The 16,177-nt window shown below is 41.9% G+C and overlaps 1 protein-coding gene across 1 annotated transcript in view; it reads right to left on the bottom strand.

Moving 5' to 3' along the window:
- The window catches only part of CCDC150 (coiled-coil domain containing 150), a gene marked incomplete at its 5' end in the record, with an annotated part of 49,553 nt that overhangs the window by 13,541 nt on the left and 19,835 nt on the right, over nucleotides 1-16,177 (bottom strand). Inside the window, 9 exons of the mRNA XM_019522881.1 lie at nucleotides 2,907-2,969; nucleotides 3,104-3,211; nucleotides 4,368-4,451; nucleotides 5,883-5,975; nucleotides 7,413-7,481; nucleotides 7,907-8,084; nucleotides 9,755-9,879; nucleotides 12,862-12,969; nucleotides 15,111-15,203. Coding sequence (XP_019378426.1) covers nucleotides 2,907-2,969; nucleotides 3,104-3,211; nucleotides 4,368-4,451; nucleotides 5,883-5,975; nucleotides 7,413-7,481; nucleotides 7,907-8,084; nucleotides 9,755-9,879; nucleotides 12,862-12,969; nucleotides 15,111-15,203 — 921 coding nt within the window. The remainder of the gene's footprint in view (nucleotides 1-2,906; nucleotides 2,970-3,103; nucleotides 3,212-4,367; nucleotides 4,452-5,882; nucleotides 5,976-7,412; nucleotides 7,482-7,906; nucleotides 8,085-9,754; nucleotides 9,880-12,861; nucleotides 12,970-15,110; nucleotides 15,204-16,177) is intronic.

Raw genomic sequence — 16,177 nt, 5'->3', positions numbered from 1 at the left:
ATATATATATATATATACAATTTAAAATTCTTTTGCTTAAGCAAAATCAAGGAAGATTTACTCTGTGCCACCCAGAGCAAGATTTTTTTTTTTCTGTTTCATGCCTTTGAAACTAGTAAGTCAAGCTTAAGCCTCTGAGTTGGTTTCCTATGAGAGGATCTAGCACCGAGGTAGTTTCCTCAAATGAAGCAATCCTTTGTCTTTTTCCCATTTTAAATTCAAGTTTAAGTTCCCATTTTTGCCTCCAAATGAAGAAAAATTAACAAAGTATGAAGCATACGGCACTAGTCAGAAGGTGGTCTGACCTTTAGCAATAATGGTCCAGAAAGTAGGACAACTAGATAAAGCCAAGTCTAGAATCCCCCAAAAAATCTTGATATTTTTCTCTTACTTAACCAGTTTGATTGACCATTCCTTTTTCTGCACAAGAAACACTGAAAAAAGCCTTTTGTTCATAGAATTTTCCAGTCTGGCCTCATTTTAGCTAAATCTATTCACGCTCCCAAAACTGCCAATTTTTCCAGCTTCTAGGTTGTTTCGTGGTCTTTACTCACCATCTGAAAGTCATCTTCACTAAGTTGCACAGACCAGTCAGTCTTTAATAGTCTTGGAGTGATTATGTCTATTTTACCCTCCAATCTTTCCTCCATGCTCTTAATAGCTTTTAACAGAGTTCTCAGATTGATTCTTGGACAGTCTCCACATTCAGAAGCACACTTCCTTGAATGTACACGCGGGATGAAATGAACCCGGCGTGAAGGAGGATGAAGAGTGGAAGCATGCCCACCAAATTCCACAGCTCCCTCTCCAAAACAGCACATATCTGGCTTAACATACTGTGAAGGCCTTGCAGGGGATTTTCTTCTCTTTGGTGGCATTTCTGCTACAAAATTAATCCATCCAAGGAGGACAGAGAGGGAGAAATTAACAAAAACACCCCTCAAAATATCTACCCGTTAGATCAGCAGCAAAGGCCACATTCATGGATACTACTTGTTCTGGCCTGAATTATTTATTGGAAGATCTTGTGCTGTAAGGAGTATCCTATATAAGCGTTCTTGAAGAACCATTTACTATTTTTATACATTTTCTTTCCTGATGCATTCCTGCAGCACTTTATCCGGGGAAGCCAAATCACTGTTTTTTCATCACAGCCTTGCTACCAGTGCAACATCACCAGGATGGTATTGGAACTATGCATGATGTCACTGCTCTTATTATTCTAATTCAACCACATTGTGACCTCGATACACAGAAGGTAGCAGCAAAGTTATTTGCTATCTAGAACTTCTTGTGGTATTTTGTGGGGCAGCAGTCTAATGGTTCTGTTTTATGACTCTTGCCATGACTTGACCATGAAAGTTCTCATGGCCATTTCCTCCTATTTGTAAAATGGGAATATTAATGTTAAGGTGTAAATTATTTTCCCAAAGTTTGAAGGTACTCAGAGTGGGGATCTGAACTGTGGACACCATAGTACCTGAATGCCTTAATCTCTTACAGTGCTGACTAAAATAGGTCTATTTCTTGGATAACAAATAAGATATAACTGATAATAATCAGAGGTGCACCGATACATTGGTTTGTATTGTATCGGCACTGATAAAAGGAAAACTGACATTATTGGCAATTGGCTTTTTTTGTCTGATGTGCCTGATAACATTGCCAATAAATGCTGTGTGTATGCACAGGGCCAGGAATGCAGCCTGGCAACTTGGAGAGCTGCATCTAGCCGGTAAGTCTGTTGGGAAGAAGGAGCATGGAGGGAGGGGAGCAGATTGAGGTCGCCGTGGTGAAGGAGTGGGGCTGGGCCAGGTGTTGCCCAGTCAGGGCAAAGCAGGGCACAGGATGGAGCCATATGCAGCTGTTCTGTGGGGTGGGGGCGGTAGCTCCCCCCACTACGTGCACCCCCAGGGGAGGCATGGGGGGCATGTGCTCCCCAGATCTTCATGCAGGGTGAGGGCAGGCTGCTGCTGCGGGCTGGGGCCAGAGCCAGGCTTTTCCCCCAGACGAGCTTCTCACAGCTTCATCCTGTACCCCACCCCACCCCACCCCAGCTTGGCAGCTCCTACCCTTGCCCTAGTCCCACTCCCTCCCTCACCACGGGGGCCTCAATTTGTGCCCCACCACGCACCTTCCCTTCCACTCTGCAACAGACTTACCAGCCAGGTGCTACTCTCCAAGCTGCCACTCTTGCATATCAGCAATTGGATTGGTATTGGCCCAAAAATCTTTATTGGTGCACCCCCAGTAACAATGAATATAAAATTATTCTTTCTAATATGGTAAAACATCCACTTAAGAGATCTCTAGTTAGTAAACTTCTTAGGCTTGGCTAAAACTGGGGGGAAAAAGCCCAGATCCACCTCCTAAACTCACTTTTCAGCCAGCCACTTTTCACTCTAATTCTTGCTGAACTGTCCATCAGCCAGTTCATCAGCTGAACTAAGATCAGTTTGCTTGTCTTTTGGAACGTAACTTCTTACCTAGATTCTGGAGATTATTTTCCTTGGCAAGTTGGACACCTGTTAGAGTAAGACTACATAACATTAAGATTTGATTTTTTTCACACTGTATTAATGCTTCTTTTATTATTTTAGATTTTTTAGTACTGCATTATTTTTAAGCAGCAGTTGATATGCTTTATTTTTATGGTCTTAGCATTTATCTGTTATCTGTATTCCAATATTGGAATTGCTATTAACATTTATTTGAACTCTTTCTTTGAACACAGTTTTATTGGGGCAGGTTTTTTGAAGTTTTCTAGGTCCCTGGAACCACTGTGGGGTAAACACGCCACAGTGAGAGCTAAACATGAAAATCCTGCAACCCCACAGATGTGGCCTGATCCAGCTTGAACACACACATTTACGCTTCAGGAAACAGTTTTTTTTTTGGTTTGGTACCTGCTTCAGCTGAGCTTCAATCCTTTGCATGTTAATCCTGACAGAACTAAGTTCTGCGTTCACCTGAAAATTATAATAGAAGTTTAATACTAAAATTAACTGGTGCTTTGATGTTCCTGGGGGAAGTAATGAGTTTGATTTCTCTAGGTATACTTTGACTTGGGGTTGAGATGTGAGGCGTGATCTGAATTTTGTACCTGAGTATATTTGGTCTCCAATGCTGTATTCAGCTTGCGAAGCTGGCTATTCTCCGAGTGTGCATCTACAAGAGACTGCAACTCTTCTTCCAGCTCCTGGACTTTGGTCTACAGGAAAAGCAGACATAGTTGGCAAACATTTTCCTGCATCTTTTTAGTATGTGAAGATAGAGAATGGGCTTATGAAGGCCACAGAAACAGAGATGGATTTTATGAAAGCTAAAAAAATTTGCATTAAGCAGTCCCACCCCACCAGAAATGACAAGAGTACCCTCATTTTATCTTCGCACACAAGCAAAACTGAAACACCAGAATTCATTTTAATTCAAAGCTCAATACAGTATTTTGGTTAGTCGCTTGTGATTATCTCCACTTGTAAGGGACTCTAAACCAAATTGCTACTTTTTCATTATTTTTAAACAACCACCATTCTCTCCACTTGCTCCCCTCTGATTTTTTTTTTTCCCTACAAGCACACCAAAAATCCTTGCACTGGTTTCTCAAATTTTATCACATCCATGACAACTCACCGAATCTCAATTTCACCACCATTTCTATTGCCTGTTTACTTTGTTTTCTATCTATGCTTACCACCATTGGCCGCATCTAGACAAGCGAGGATATGAGGTGTGTGGTGCCATAGACAAGTCTACGGCACCACACATGTAAGTGTCCCCCTTACATGTAAGTGTCCTCCATGCTGCTACCTTTCAGGAGGGGACTGGGGGGCTTTTGACCCCCCCCCCCCCCCAGTTGCTGGCTCCAGCCTCCCCTACCCCATGCAGGGTAACCTGCTGTGTGGCAGAGCATGTGTGGCACACGTGCTCCCTGGGCACAAGTAGCAGCAGCACACAAGGTGTGTATCGCTGCTACTTACCCCCAGGGAAACAAACACCTGTGCTCATCTGGACACAGCCACTGTGTCTATTCCCTTTCTATTGTATCCTTTAGAATAAACTGCATAGCTAAAACATCATATTTTCAGGCTTCTACAGTTGTTTTCATATATCCAGTGACTTATTTACCAGGAATCTACATAGGCATTATATGAAGAATGTCCACTTAGTTTTACCTATCAGCAAAAAACGTTATGACTGAAATCAAAGGCAGTTTTAAATACAAAACTATTTAAAGTTTCTTGCTAACAGTGCAAAATAAAAAACAAAAACTTTGTTCCAAATGAAATAGTGAAAAGCTTTGATTAAACAATCCAGAAAGATGTGCTTCTTCTGTGAACACACCAAATTTAAAGGTAGTGAGATACCTGAAGCTTTCCTTTGTCGTAGGCAAGTTTATTCTTACTATCAGTCAGTTCTGCTAGAATCTGTTCTACCTGCTGCTGGGCATGCTGGGAAAAGAAGAGCATAGGTCACCATCTCCTGAGAAAAACAAGCCAAAAAAGGAACCTGGGCTTCAGTGTTTTGCTTCTACCTGATTTCTATTCTTTTCTCTCTCTCGATGAATTACTGTAATGTTCTTGCTTTCCTAAGTTGTTCAAATTTTTCATATGAAACAAACAGTAAAGGTCATCCAAGTGATGCAAGAAAGATATATTCACATCTCCCTGGGTCTAAGCCACCCTAACTTATAGGTAAAAGCAGGAACAGACTTAGCTATACAGCTGGCCCCAGGATTACAGAACATACCATGGCTCTTAGGCAGCAAAAAAGTGGATGGACAGATGCTCTGGCAAGAAAGAAGGGAGGTGCAAAAGGAATTTGCAGGACACTAAGAGAACTGAGACAGCAGGGGAAAAATGGTTTAGAAATGAAAGCAGGTGGAGAGAAATGAAGAAGTGAAAAGAATAACTGAGATGCTCTGGTTTTAAGTTTCTGACTGGTATTTACTGGGCCTACTCAGTGAACTTAGACAGCTCACTGGTAAAAACACTTCAGCTAGTCTAAAGTAATAGTCCTACCATTACTAACACTGTTTGGATGAGCAGTGCTATAGCAATAATAGGAGATAACTGAAAAAAAATAACAGGGATTAAGTCTCAAAGTGCAAACAGCTCAGGGAAGCTATGGACAAAAATATTAAACACACTTCCATTTTATAGTGTATATAGGCAAAAGTCCCATCCATACTAAAAATAGCATCACAGAATAATCATGTCACATCTTGATACCTTCAGGCTGTGAGGTCATTTTACTTGATTCTAAATCCCACATGGATGTTAAACCTTCTCACTTGAACAAATTCAAAGGGAAACGTATAAAAGAATAGTGTCATGTCTTTCCTTTCTTGGTCTCTCAGTTTCTTACATCTTGCATCTCTTACATTTCAGTGATTTCCAAATTAGAAAAACATAAGGTGGTCAGAGAACAGCTTAATCACTGGTATATTTACATGCTAGTCAAGACAACAGGAGTTACCCTATCTTATACTTAGTGACCTACTCAAATTGTGGCAAGACAAAGGGTTTTTGCAGTGCATAAAGTTGATTTCATGGGTATTTTGTGGCAGCTCCACTCCTCGCTGCCAATTAGCAGAGGGGCCCTGGTGGCCCTGTCTCTTGCAGCAAACTGACCAAGAGACAAAAACCGCATAATTAAATAGCAAATTCCATGGAAATATCATAAATCTAAGTACTGCATTTAAATCTAAATCTTTGTATTCTAGTAAGCATTCTTTGGGGTCAATTCCATGGGAAATCATGCCATTTTTTGTGGAGATTGCCATTTTTCAGTTTCTGCAAAAATCACAAAACCACAATTTAAGTATGTCCCCACATATACCTAAGGGTGATAGTAGTCGGCTGACAGGAAAAGCAGTTTACCTGCTGGTGTTCCAGTGCAGCTAAACGGCCCATTAACCTCATGTTTTCTTCCTCTAATGTCTGCAGTGTGGATCTCATAGCACCCATTTCCAACTACAAAACAAGGGAAAATACAACTTCAATCATGCTGCTTTAAGGTTTCTGCTTGGACACAACATGATCTGTGGACCAAACTTCAATCACAAAGCTACAGATTATACACAGCCTCTCCCCACTACACCCAGAGTTGCTTGCTTTTACCATCCTTTCAGCAGTTGCAATTTAGTCTTCCCAGCCTTTCATTTATCCAAGCTATGCAGATTTGAAAGAGCTACATAGCTAAGATGCTTGAGCTCAACAATCAGCAGTGACTAAAATTTATGTTTATGGTATCAGGTAAGGCCCAACCAAGAATGTTGGCCCTTGTGTTCTTGACCAATTGAGAACATTGGCATGTGTGAAGATTTGTACAAATAGTAATAAGTGGTCCCTGCCCGAAACACTTTACAATCTAAATAGAGAAGACAGACCCAGTCTAGGAAAACTATAAAACCTACAGAGTGAACAGTGTGATGGTGCCAAATGTCATAGTAGTTCCATTAATGTTTTGGTTTTGGAGTAAACTTACTTAGAAGAAATAAGTTAAATGGAAACTGGAAGGGGACTGGGTATGAGGAAGATGGGAAGTATGGAATGAGTGTTAGGTAAAGAGATTGTGGAAGAGGGAAAGGGTTGGAATGAACAGCCAGCCAGCACAGGACAAGGAAAGTCCAAACAAAACTGCTGAAAGTCTTCTGAATGTCTGAAGCTCCTGGTTTTAGCTGCTCCTGTAGCCGCTCTTATTTGACTGGATGTAGAGTTTTTGGTTGGTTTCTTGCTTCAGGTTTTCCTCCAAAGCCACAAGACAGAGGGGTGCAGATATACCAAGAGGCAACATCTGTGTTCTGATTTGGGGTGTCTTCACTACATCCAAGGGGAGGCTGGCAGTAAGGGCAGTCCAGCTGGGTTCCATTTTTATCTACTTCTTTCCACAAAGTAATACTCCCTGCTTTTGCTGCTTCTGCAGTTGCTCGTACTGGCTGAAGTACTTGGCTGGTTCCTTTCTGGAGGTTCCTTGGTGGGGAAAGCTACCCTGCAAAGTGCTGGGTCCTACGTGGACGTGGCCACCAGTGTCTACAGGCAGTCGCTGCTCACTGCCGTGGGCAATTCCTGCTCACTGCCACGGACACCGCTGGCTGCGGACAGTCCCTGCTTGCCACCTGCCCCCACCATCAACGTGGCTGCTAGTGTCTGCAGGTGGTCCCCGCTCACTGTCATGGTGCCTCCCAGTCTCAGGAGGCACCAGTCATTCCTGCTGCTATCATTTAATGCCTGCCCATGTGCAAACCACTCATGGTTCAGGTCCCTCTTGCAATTTTCAATGTGTTGCTGACATTAGAACTAGCAGGAGACCTTCATTACAGACTCAGGGAAGACAAAACTGTTTATACTGCCCATACAACAGAAGGGACAGAATCAGAAGTCAGAGATACTATGTATACTGCATGGTACCTTGTTCTCAGTTAGTTCAATTTCCAGCTGGTTCCTCTCCTGTATTACTTCACTTGCTGTTTTTTCTATCTGCCAGATGGAATTAAAAGATCATTTTTAAATCAGTCAAAAAACCTCTCTAGTGTACTCAACCTAAAGACATTTTGTATTCCCATTAGAGAAATGTAGCACAGCATCTCAGAGAGAAAGGTTACAGACCAACTCTGAAAAAATTAAAATTAGAAGACCATATAGCTCAGCTATCCTCTTTCTCTTAATCACCAGGCAAGCAAGAAGCACTTTCCTCAATTTTTTCCCCCAACATATTAAGTTACTATCTTGCACTAAGTTACTGTCTGTGTTCTTATTGTATACATGATGTAGACCAGCACTGGTGATATATTCAAGGACACTGAAATGTCACAATGGTAGAAGACCATACAGTACAGGAATGCCAAAAGGTGTATCTTGTGATACATCTTTAAAATGAAAAACCAACAATATATCCACTGTACTTCCTGCTGATGGCCTTCCTTTTCCATCAGGAGAGATGCTCTCTCTCTCAGTGCTGTTTCCAGTTCACCTCGTAGTCTAGTAATAGTAGATTCTAGCAGTTCTTTTTGTGTGGTTGCTGTCTGCTCGGCTATGCTTGCTTTCTGTTTGCAGGTGGCATGCTCAGAGCGCAGGGTCTCCCTGTACAAACAAGATGTGAAATAAATGAATTAGAGCAGGCTCGTCCAACATGCGGCCCGCCAAGCCATTTTATCTGGCCCGCGGCGGCACTGCCACTGCCGAGCACAGAGCCACAGCAGCAAGGCGAGGCAGGAAGGGCTGGCCCACGGGCCCCAGCTGGCAGAGAGGGGAGGGGAGCTGCTTACCCCTGCAGGGCCGGGCTCATCAGTGAGCCAGGTCTTGCCACCACTGCCCCGAGGGCTGTGTGGCATGGGGCTGCCCCAGCTGTGCCTGATTAGACTAGCTGGAGACAGTGCGTGCAGCTTCTTCTCTGGCTCCGCCCCGGCCCCCGGTGCGTGGCCGGGGGAGCTGCAGCATGGCCCACGCCCTGCCCGCATGTGTGGTGGACGGAGGCACAGGGTAAGGCATGGAGCTGGGGGCACCTCAGGGCTGGGCTGGGGCTGCAGGGCACGTGGTTGCCAGAGCTAAGCTGGGTGGGAGGTAGGAGGAGCCTGGCCCAGAGGCGCTCTACGTCCAGCCGCCTCCTTGGCAGTTCAGGTTTTGCTAATGTAGCCTGCATGGCTGAGGATGGGGGTCTGCATGCTGCTGGAGCAGCACGTGCAGTGATGGGGTCCTAGGGGGCCACCCTCACAGCGTGCAGCCTGTGCAACACATGCTGGTGTCATCTGGGGCCCAGAGCCTCACCTGATCTGAACTGCTCTGGACTAGCTTATCCTTGAGATCTCTTCCACGTCTCTGCAGTATATGCCTACAATTTCTATTTAATTAACCATAATGACCATGATCAAGTTAGTAAAGGATCTCAAGGATAAGCTAGTCCAGGGCTGTTCAGATCTGGTGAGGCTGTGGGCCCCAGATGACACCAGCATGTGTTGCACAGGCTGCATGCTGTGGGGGTGGGCCCCTAGGACCCCCTCACTGCATGGGCTGCTCCAGCAGCATGCAGACCCCCATCCTCAGCCACGCAGTCTACATTTGCAGGACATAGACCACTCCTCCCTGCCCCACAGGCCTTTCCCCCTTGCACAGCAGTGGGAGAGGTGGCTGCCCAGACCCATGCCCTATATATTAACTGCTTGCAGACCCCATGTAGACTGTGGGCAACATCCTGGCCTTTTGTGGGCCACATGTGACCTGCAGGCAGTCTGCTGCTAATCTAGTCCAACCCCCTGCACAGAAAAATGATGTCCTGTTCCTAAGCCATAGCAAACATACATACTTTCTGAAAACCACAACTTCCCTAGGCACATTTCTAGACCCATTTCATTGTCACTTCCTGCAACTTCATTTGTGTCAAAGGTCATGTGACATCACTTCCTGATGTGATACCATTTCCTGTGAGGTCTTTGAATATGGCTTGCCGGCCCACTGGGTGATAAAAAGTTTGTGATCCGGCCCCACAGTCAAAAAGGTTGGACACCCCTGAATTAGAATTTTGTCCCTTGCATGCTTAGACCATTATGAATAGAAGATAGACTTCATATTAACATAAGACTTCTCCATCAAGATTAGCTTGACTGTGTTCTTAAGTCCCAAATCAGTTCCAGCCAATAGGAAATAGAGAATGCTTGGAGGAGGCTTGGGGAGATTCAAGAAACAGGATACAAAGGGCACTACTGAATGAGAAAAGAACAGGACAGCGACTACTGATCAGAAGTGTCTTCACTCACAGCTGTCTCTGAAGTTGAGCTTTTTCCTTCTGCACATTTTGCAACTCCTCCATAATGTTGGCACGAGCAGCATCCAGCAGCAAGTCCTGTTCTTGCAGTTTTTGAGTCATTTTCTCCTGTTCTGCCTGAAGAGGGAAAGGAAACACTGGTGTGGAAGCCTGGGGATTGTGCAAGAAATGAGAACAAAGCCAGACTGACAGAGGGTACAAAGCTGCTATTTAAATAAAGTTTGCTTATCCCAGTGTTTACAAGATTTGTTCCATCTTTTTAGAACTGAACATGGCCTTTCCCTTAGAGAAAATATCTAAACAGCACTTGCCTTTCCTAGGCAGGGATTTCAGTATCTCTTTGATACAGGTCAGGTCTTCAAGGATTTCCACTCAGTCATTCTTCATCTTCAGTCTTCTCTTTAGTCCCCACTCTTTTAGGGCTAGCACTGGCTGCTCCCCCAGAATTTTATTATAATAGTTAGATGTTGTTGCTTTTTATAATGCTTCTCCCCCTTGCTTCAAAAAATAAATATCTGCATAACTCAGGCAAAGTGGACATTGAGTTACATCTACATGTTAGCCTCCTGTGTGGTGCTAGTGGAGTCATTTAGATAATTGCCCATAATCACCTTTCTTCTTAACAAATACCTCAGCTTGTTGCTTTTGTGCATTTGGGGGTGCTTTGTGAATAGTCAGTTTAATGGTTTTATTGGAGAACAATTGCACTTCCTGTCTCCTGCACTAACACAAGAACATTTCTGATGTGTTGCTTAAGGGAGCTTTTCCCTAGGTCCTGAAAGAAAGAATTTTTTATAGAAGTAGCAATAGCAAAGGTGAAAATAAAATGGCAACAGGCAGATGTGTACAAAGAGAAAGGGAAAAGATAAAGTAGTGGACCCAGTTGTATTTTCATAGGTCTTTTTTTAAACTAGACAGGACCACTGTTCTCATCTAGTATCACCTCTTGCATAATGCAGGCATCTTGGTATTAATGTCTGCTTCAAATTCAGTAGTCACTAAAAGCATATCTTTTGGAAAGATATTCAACCTTAAGTCTTAAAAATTTTCAGGAATTACCATCACAGTTAACCCCTGCCCCCCATCTTAATTTTCCATTTTAATTTGTCTAGTTTCAACCTATACTCACTGAATCTTATTATACCTTTTCTAGCGAGATTAGATTAGCTGTTTCCCATGTCTCAGACTGAGGCTGCTACGGTATTAGCAGCCCTAAAACTGGGTAGCTCTTCCCATTTTCACGGCTTTTAACAGTGAGCTCTGTTAGAAGGGGGGCTCCTATTAGAAGATTAGATAATAAAGGCAGTAGCTTGGATGCTACTACTACTACTACACTACTGAGTACTGTGTACTTAATATTTATTGTTGACATGAGAGTATGTACATAACCTTTTTCAGGCCTAAAGATATGCACTTAACTGTTGCCCATGGTATCTAAGGATTACATTAACTCTTTTAATCATAGTGCTGCACTGGAAACTTGCATTCAGTTGATTATCCCCCAGTTTTTCAGAAGAATCATTGTTTCTCAGGACAGTCATCTATCCAGGGTGTAGAATTTACATTGTTTTCTTCGGTATATGACTTTACACATTGGGCCATACTGAAATGTATATTATGTGCTTGCACGCAGCATACCAAGCAATATATTTGCCACAATTGCAGTTTTTGTCAGCTGTGCAATACCAGAAATTATCTTAGGGTTTTCTTCCCAGCTGTTGATAAAAATACAGAGTGACAATGTTTGGTGCTGTTCCTTTGTCTGCCCAAAAACCCTTATATACAAATCAAGAGAGAGTAGACATATCCTTATAAATATTGTAAGTATCTTTTACAAAGCTACAGAAATGTTATTTAAAGAGAGCCCAAAAGAGGAACCTTTTAATAGTCAATTAAAAAAAAAATTGACGTATCTCCCTTAAATGCATATACATGAGACCTATCAAACGATGACAGTGAAGCCTTTATTTTCGAGAAAGAAATAAAGTCTCATGAGTTAGCACGTAGTTAAGATGTATGCACCACTTTAGTGACCTAAACTGACTAACAAAGAAATAGTTATAGATGCCAGAGCGAGGACAGCATAATTCTTCACTGAAGAAAAAGTAATTTTCAAGCTTCAGGAACTGTATGGGGAGACAGTGTTTAAGAATAAATTTCAAAAGGGGAAACCTCTTAGAGAAATGAACAAGCTGATTAGAGTCTGGATTTAACAAATTAAACACCATGCCCTAACAGTACCGGGGAACCCCATTTAAAAGGTTCACGAGGAAACACCATTGCAGCCCTGGTAAAGGGCCCTTTAAGTCTGTGTGACTGTGCTAATTCCAGCTCATCCTTTTCTGGAACGATAAAGGTTGGGGAAGCTGAAGAAAAGAGTCAGTCTTAGCTTGGCAATGGAAGAAGTAGGAGCTTCCAGACTAAGGGAATAGGAACATCTCTAAGTGAAAAGCTCCACAGAAGATCTATAGAGTTTGGAAGAACTCTGAATTACAAACTGAAGAGAAGGAACTGGAGAAAAGGGACAGAATCTATGAGTGTGAGAGGACTGAGGTAGGCAATGGACCAGGAAATTGTGTGCACTATGGGAGGTGTTAGATTTGAGAGGCTATTCTCAAAAGGAAGCTCCTACTTTCTTTGACAGAAGGCTATTGTTAGTGTTATCCAGTATAACCTGTGGTAGTGCTGAAGCATGCCAACTCCACTGAGAGCAAGTAACTATGCTAAGAGAAGATGTAAAGCACCAACACCTGCTAGAACTTTTTCAGTACTATGTAGACTGAGCAGGCAGAACTCACATTCCTGTATATTATACAACCTTAATTGAATGTTAATTTTTTGAGACTGCTGGTTATTAAATAGGATGGGGGGTGGATTTTATAAGGCTTACGCTTCATCAGGGTTCCTTACTGAGTGTTAAAAACCAGTTCAGACAAGTGACTAGAACTCATTATTTATAAAATATTTTTTTCCAACTCCTACAGAGTACTAGCTTATTGTTACTGTCTTCTCTTCACCCTATACTTCCTGACCCAGTTTCTTGTTCTGTGAATGTGATTCACACTAGCTATTTTTATAGCTTAAAATAGAACAGTATACCTTAAGCATGGCTTGATGATCTGAAACAAGTTTAACATTCTCCATGGAAACACTTCGGAGCGTAGCACTCAGCTCTGAACACTGCTGGTTTAACTGATCATTAAGGGCCTAGGAAAGGGAAGGGAAAAAAGAACATACGTTATTTCAAGGCTGAATCTTAACCAAAAAAGATAACTGTGATCACCTATATTAAATTATTTTTAACAAGAAGATAGAAATGCAGGCCAAGATAGGGGAGCACAGGTTAGAAGTAATTAAGTAAGACAAATGCACTCAAGTCAACTGAGCCTGCTAACAAAATTAAACTCCATGCAGAGGAAAGCAGCAGATGTGAGAGATCTTGACCTTTAGTAAGGTCAAATAAATCTTATAAACAAGCTAAGGAAGTCTGGTCTATATGTAACTACCATCATGTGACTGACTACACAACTGGCTGGAAAAAAACATATCTTAATATTCGCTATCAAGCTGGGAGACACTTCCAGTTCTGCTCAATTTTTCATTGAGGACTTGGAGAGCAGAACAGAGATGATGCTCATGAAAGCTGTAGCTGATACTGTGCTTGTGGGGGTGGGAGTTGCAAATACTTTGAAGGACAAAGTCAGCATTCAAAATGATTTTGACAAGCTGGATGGATGGGATGAAAATAGTTTGTCTTTTTAAATTTTAATGATATTCAAGTGTTACACTCAAGAACAAAGAAATCATTGTGTGAATGCGAGCTGTAAATAACTGGCTAGCCTGCCGCATGTCTCAGGGCACGTGGCTCACAAAATACAAGGCAATAACGTGGTACCCCAAAAGTGGGGAAAGCTTGTTCTCTCTGGCCACTGCAGAAAAGATCAGAAGACATTTACTTTAAATTTGTAACCAAGATGATTTTAGTTTGACATTAAAAAAAGCTTTCTAACCATCGGACTAATGAAATATTTACGGATACTTGTGGATTTTGTTGGAATTTTTTAATGACTAGATTAGAGACCGAGGAATACATGATCTGACTTCTACAAAATGGATTAGACTATATATCAGTGTCCTTTTTCCAGCTCTGTGTTCCTATAACTATTTTTAGTTCTGTTACAAAAAAGCACTATGTAATATTTTTGCTTTTGAAAGAGCTCTTCACTACTTCTGTGATTTCTGGAGCCATACATATGCTGTAAGCCATTCACATTGCTTCAAGTGCACTTTTTCTGTAGGATGGAAATGGAGAACACTTGATGATTCTACCATATTTTACTGCATACAAAATTATCTCAAATATAATATGCACCTTGTTTTTTGAAAAGCAAACATTTTCCAGTTATGACTGCATAGAGCAGAGACAGTGCCTAATCTCTGACTCCCCTTCCCTTTCCTGTATAACTAAAGCTGAATCGCTAGCTGCTACTGAAGACCAGTCTTCATGTGTGGACCTATGTTTTGAAAACAGCTAGACAGACTGTGAAACAGAGACCACAAGCAGCTACCAGACACCAAAATTAACTTAAGAAAGGTTAGTTTGATTAGTGAAACATCAAGATCTCTGAAAAAGGAGATGATTGTTAACACCTATAGAGTGAAAAAAAAAGCCTTTAAATCTCAGCTGCCTGAAACCCTGCCTGAAACCCTGACAGAAAATAAGCTTCCCTGCCTAATACTTGCACTTGGGTTTTTAGGGGCCTGATTTTAGTGGGGGGAGGTGCACGTTGTATGTGAGGAAAACATACTATCTTTTATAATGGAGAAGCAATTAACAATCAAGGATCCTCTGTAAAGCTGTAACTTCTATTATGATTATGTAGCCTTCATCATACAACAGGCCGCAGAACTACCCAAAATTAGCCCACAGCTTTTCTGAGCAATAGTATCTCTTGTTGGACAGATCCAGTTTTAATTTTTTTTTAAATCTTACAACAGAGGGTTCACCTCCCGTTTCAGCCCTTAACTAAGAAGTGAACAAGCTTAAGACTAACAGCCCCAATACTTCATTAACAATCAAGTTTAATCATCAAAGCAGCTACAAGATGGGCACTTACGTTTGAGTAATGACATTAAGCTGGTGGCAAGAAAGCTGAAGTGGAGATATGGGACATCAGATGACAACAGCAAGGCATTAGATTTAGCACGTTTTGTGGGGAGAATGGACAATATTGATCAGCATCAGGTCTAGGACAGGAGGTATACTGAAAAAATCTCCTGTGACAAGTTATGGACTCTTTCCCTATACTTCTGCTCAAGAATACAGGAAGCAAAGCTATTTTCATTACCTGTACTTTTTCAGCTGTCTCTCGCAGGACAGTTATTTCAGAATGCAACTGCATATTCTCCTTGTGTTCTCTGCTGAAAGAGACCTGTGTATTCTAAAGGGAAGCATAAAACAAACTTCTCACTGAGCAAAGGTTAACAGACAGTGATCTTGCCATCCAATCTGAAATTTCAGTTTATGTAGCGCTTTTCTCTCGCTTTTATTTAATAGTTCCTCTTAGTGCAGTCACAGGACTACCTTAGTGGAGTCATGTTTGGCACTTTATACATAAACTTTCACTACGAATATGACCATATCAAAGTCAGCCAAGATTGATGTTTAAGTTGGATTCTGTAGGTGTGCTTTTGTTACTTGGGTAGCCAAGGCCATCCTTGTGCCCCTTTTCCTTTGGTACGGGTAACTTTGGGATAATCCTTGACCCTAAACTCTCCTCCTCCCATACTTTTTACATCTGCTAGGTCAAGGCTTATTACCACCCTACAACACTGCATGTATGTACAAAGCCTAGACTTCACCTTCCTTGAAATCTATCTGGTTTCAAAGACAGGTCTTTGACTCTCTATATAAGAAGACATGGGCAAAGGGATCACTTCTTTGGATAATGTCTAGCACAACCACGGTACAAAACAGTAAGTAGATGGGTTGAATGCAGCCACACTTGGTAATCTGCAGTCAATTCTGAATGTTCCATTCATTTCATAATGGTAAAAACATGCACAATTTAGCAGGCTGCTAGTAGAAACTCTAATTGGGTATCAGAAGCAGTCCAGAAGGCAGAGTAGGGGGGCAGGAAAATAAAGAAATTGACCACTTGGAAGCCTCTGGGCATCTGTTTGGACTTGTTCTTGTAAAAAATACCACCAGTCTGGCTCATTTTGAACGGTGATTGTGAGCTATCTTACTGCTAGTATGGAAAAATGAAGTTAAATGCTCTGGCTCTTTTTTAAGAAACCTGATAATAATCATGTCCAGAAGGAACACTTTTTCAACTGTCTTGATAAATTTTGTCATCACAAAGGCACCCTCAATTTTGTTAAATTCTGGCATACATTTTTCCATCATGGAGTA

Source organism: Gavialis gangeticus, unplaced genomic scaffold, assembly GCF_001723915.1.
Source record: "Gavialis gangeticus isolate Ggan-Ray unplaced genomic scaffold, GavGan_comp1, whole genome shotgun sequence".
In the NCBI taxonomy this organism is placed as follows: Eukaryota; Metazoa; Chordata; order Crocodylia; family Gavialidae; genus Gavialis; species Gavialis gangeticus.
Note: the sequence above shows the minus strand (reverse complement) of the source record. Positions and strands in the feature narration are given on the sequence as shown.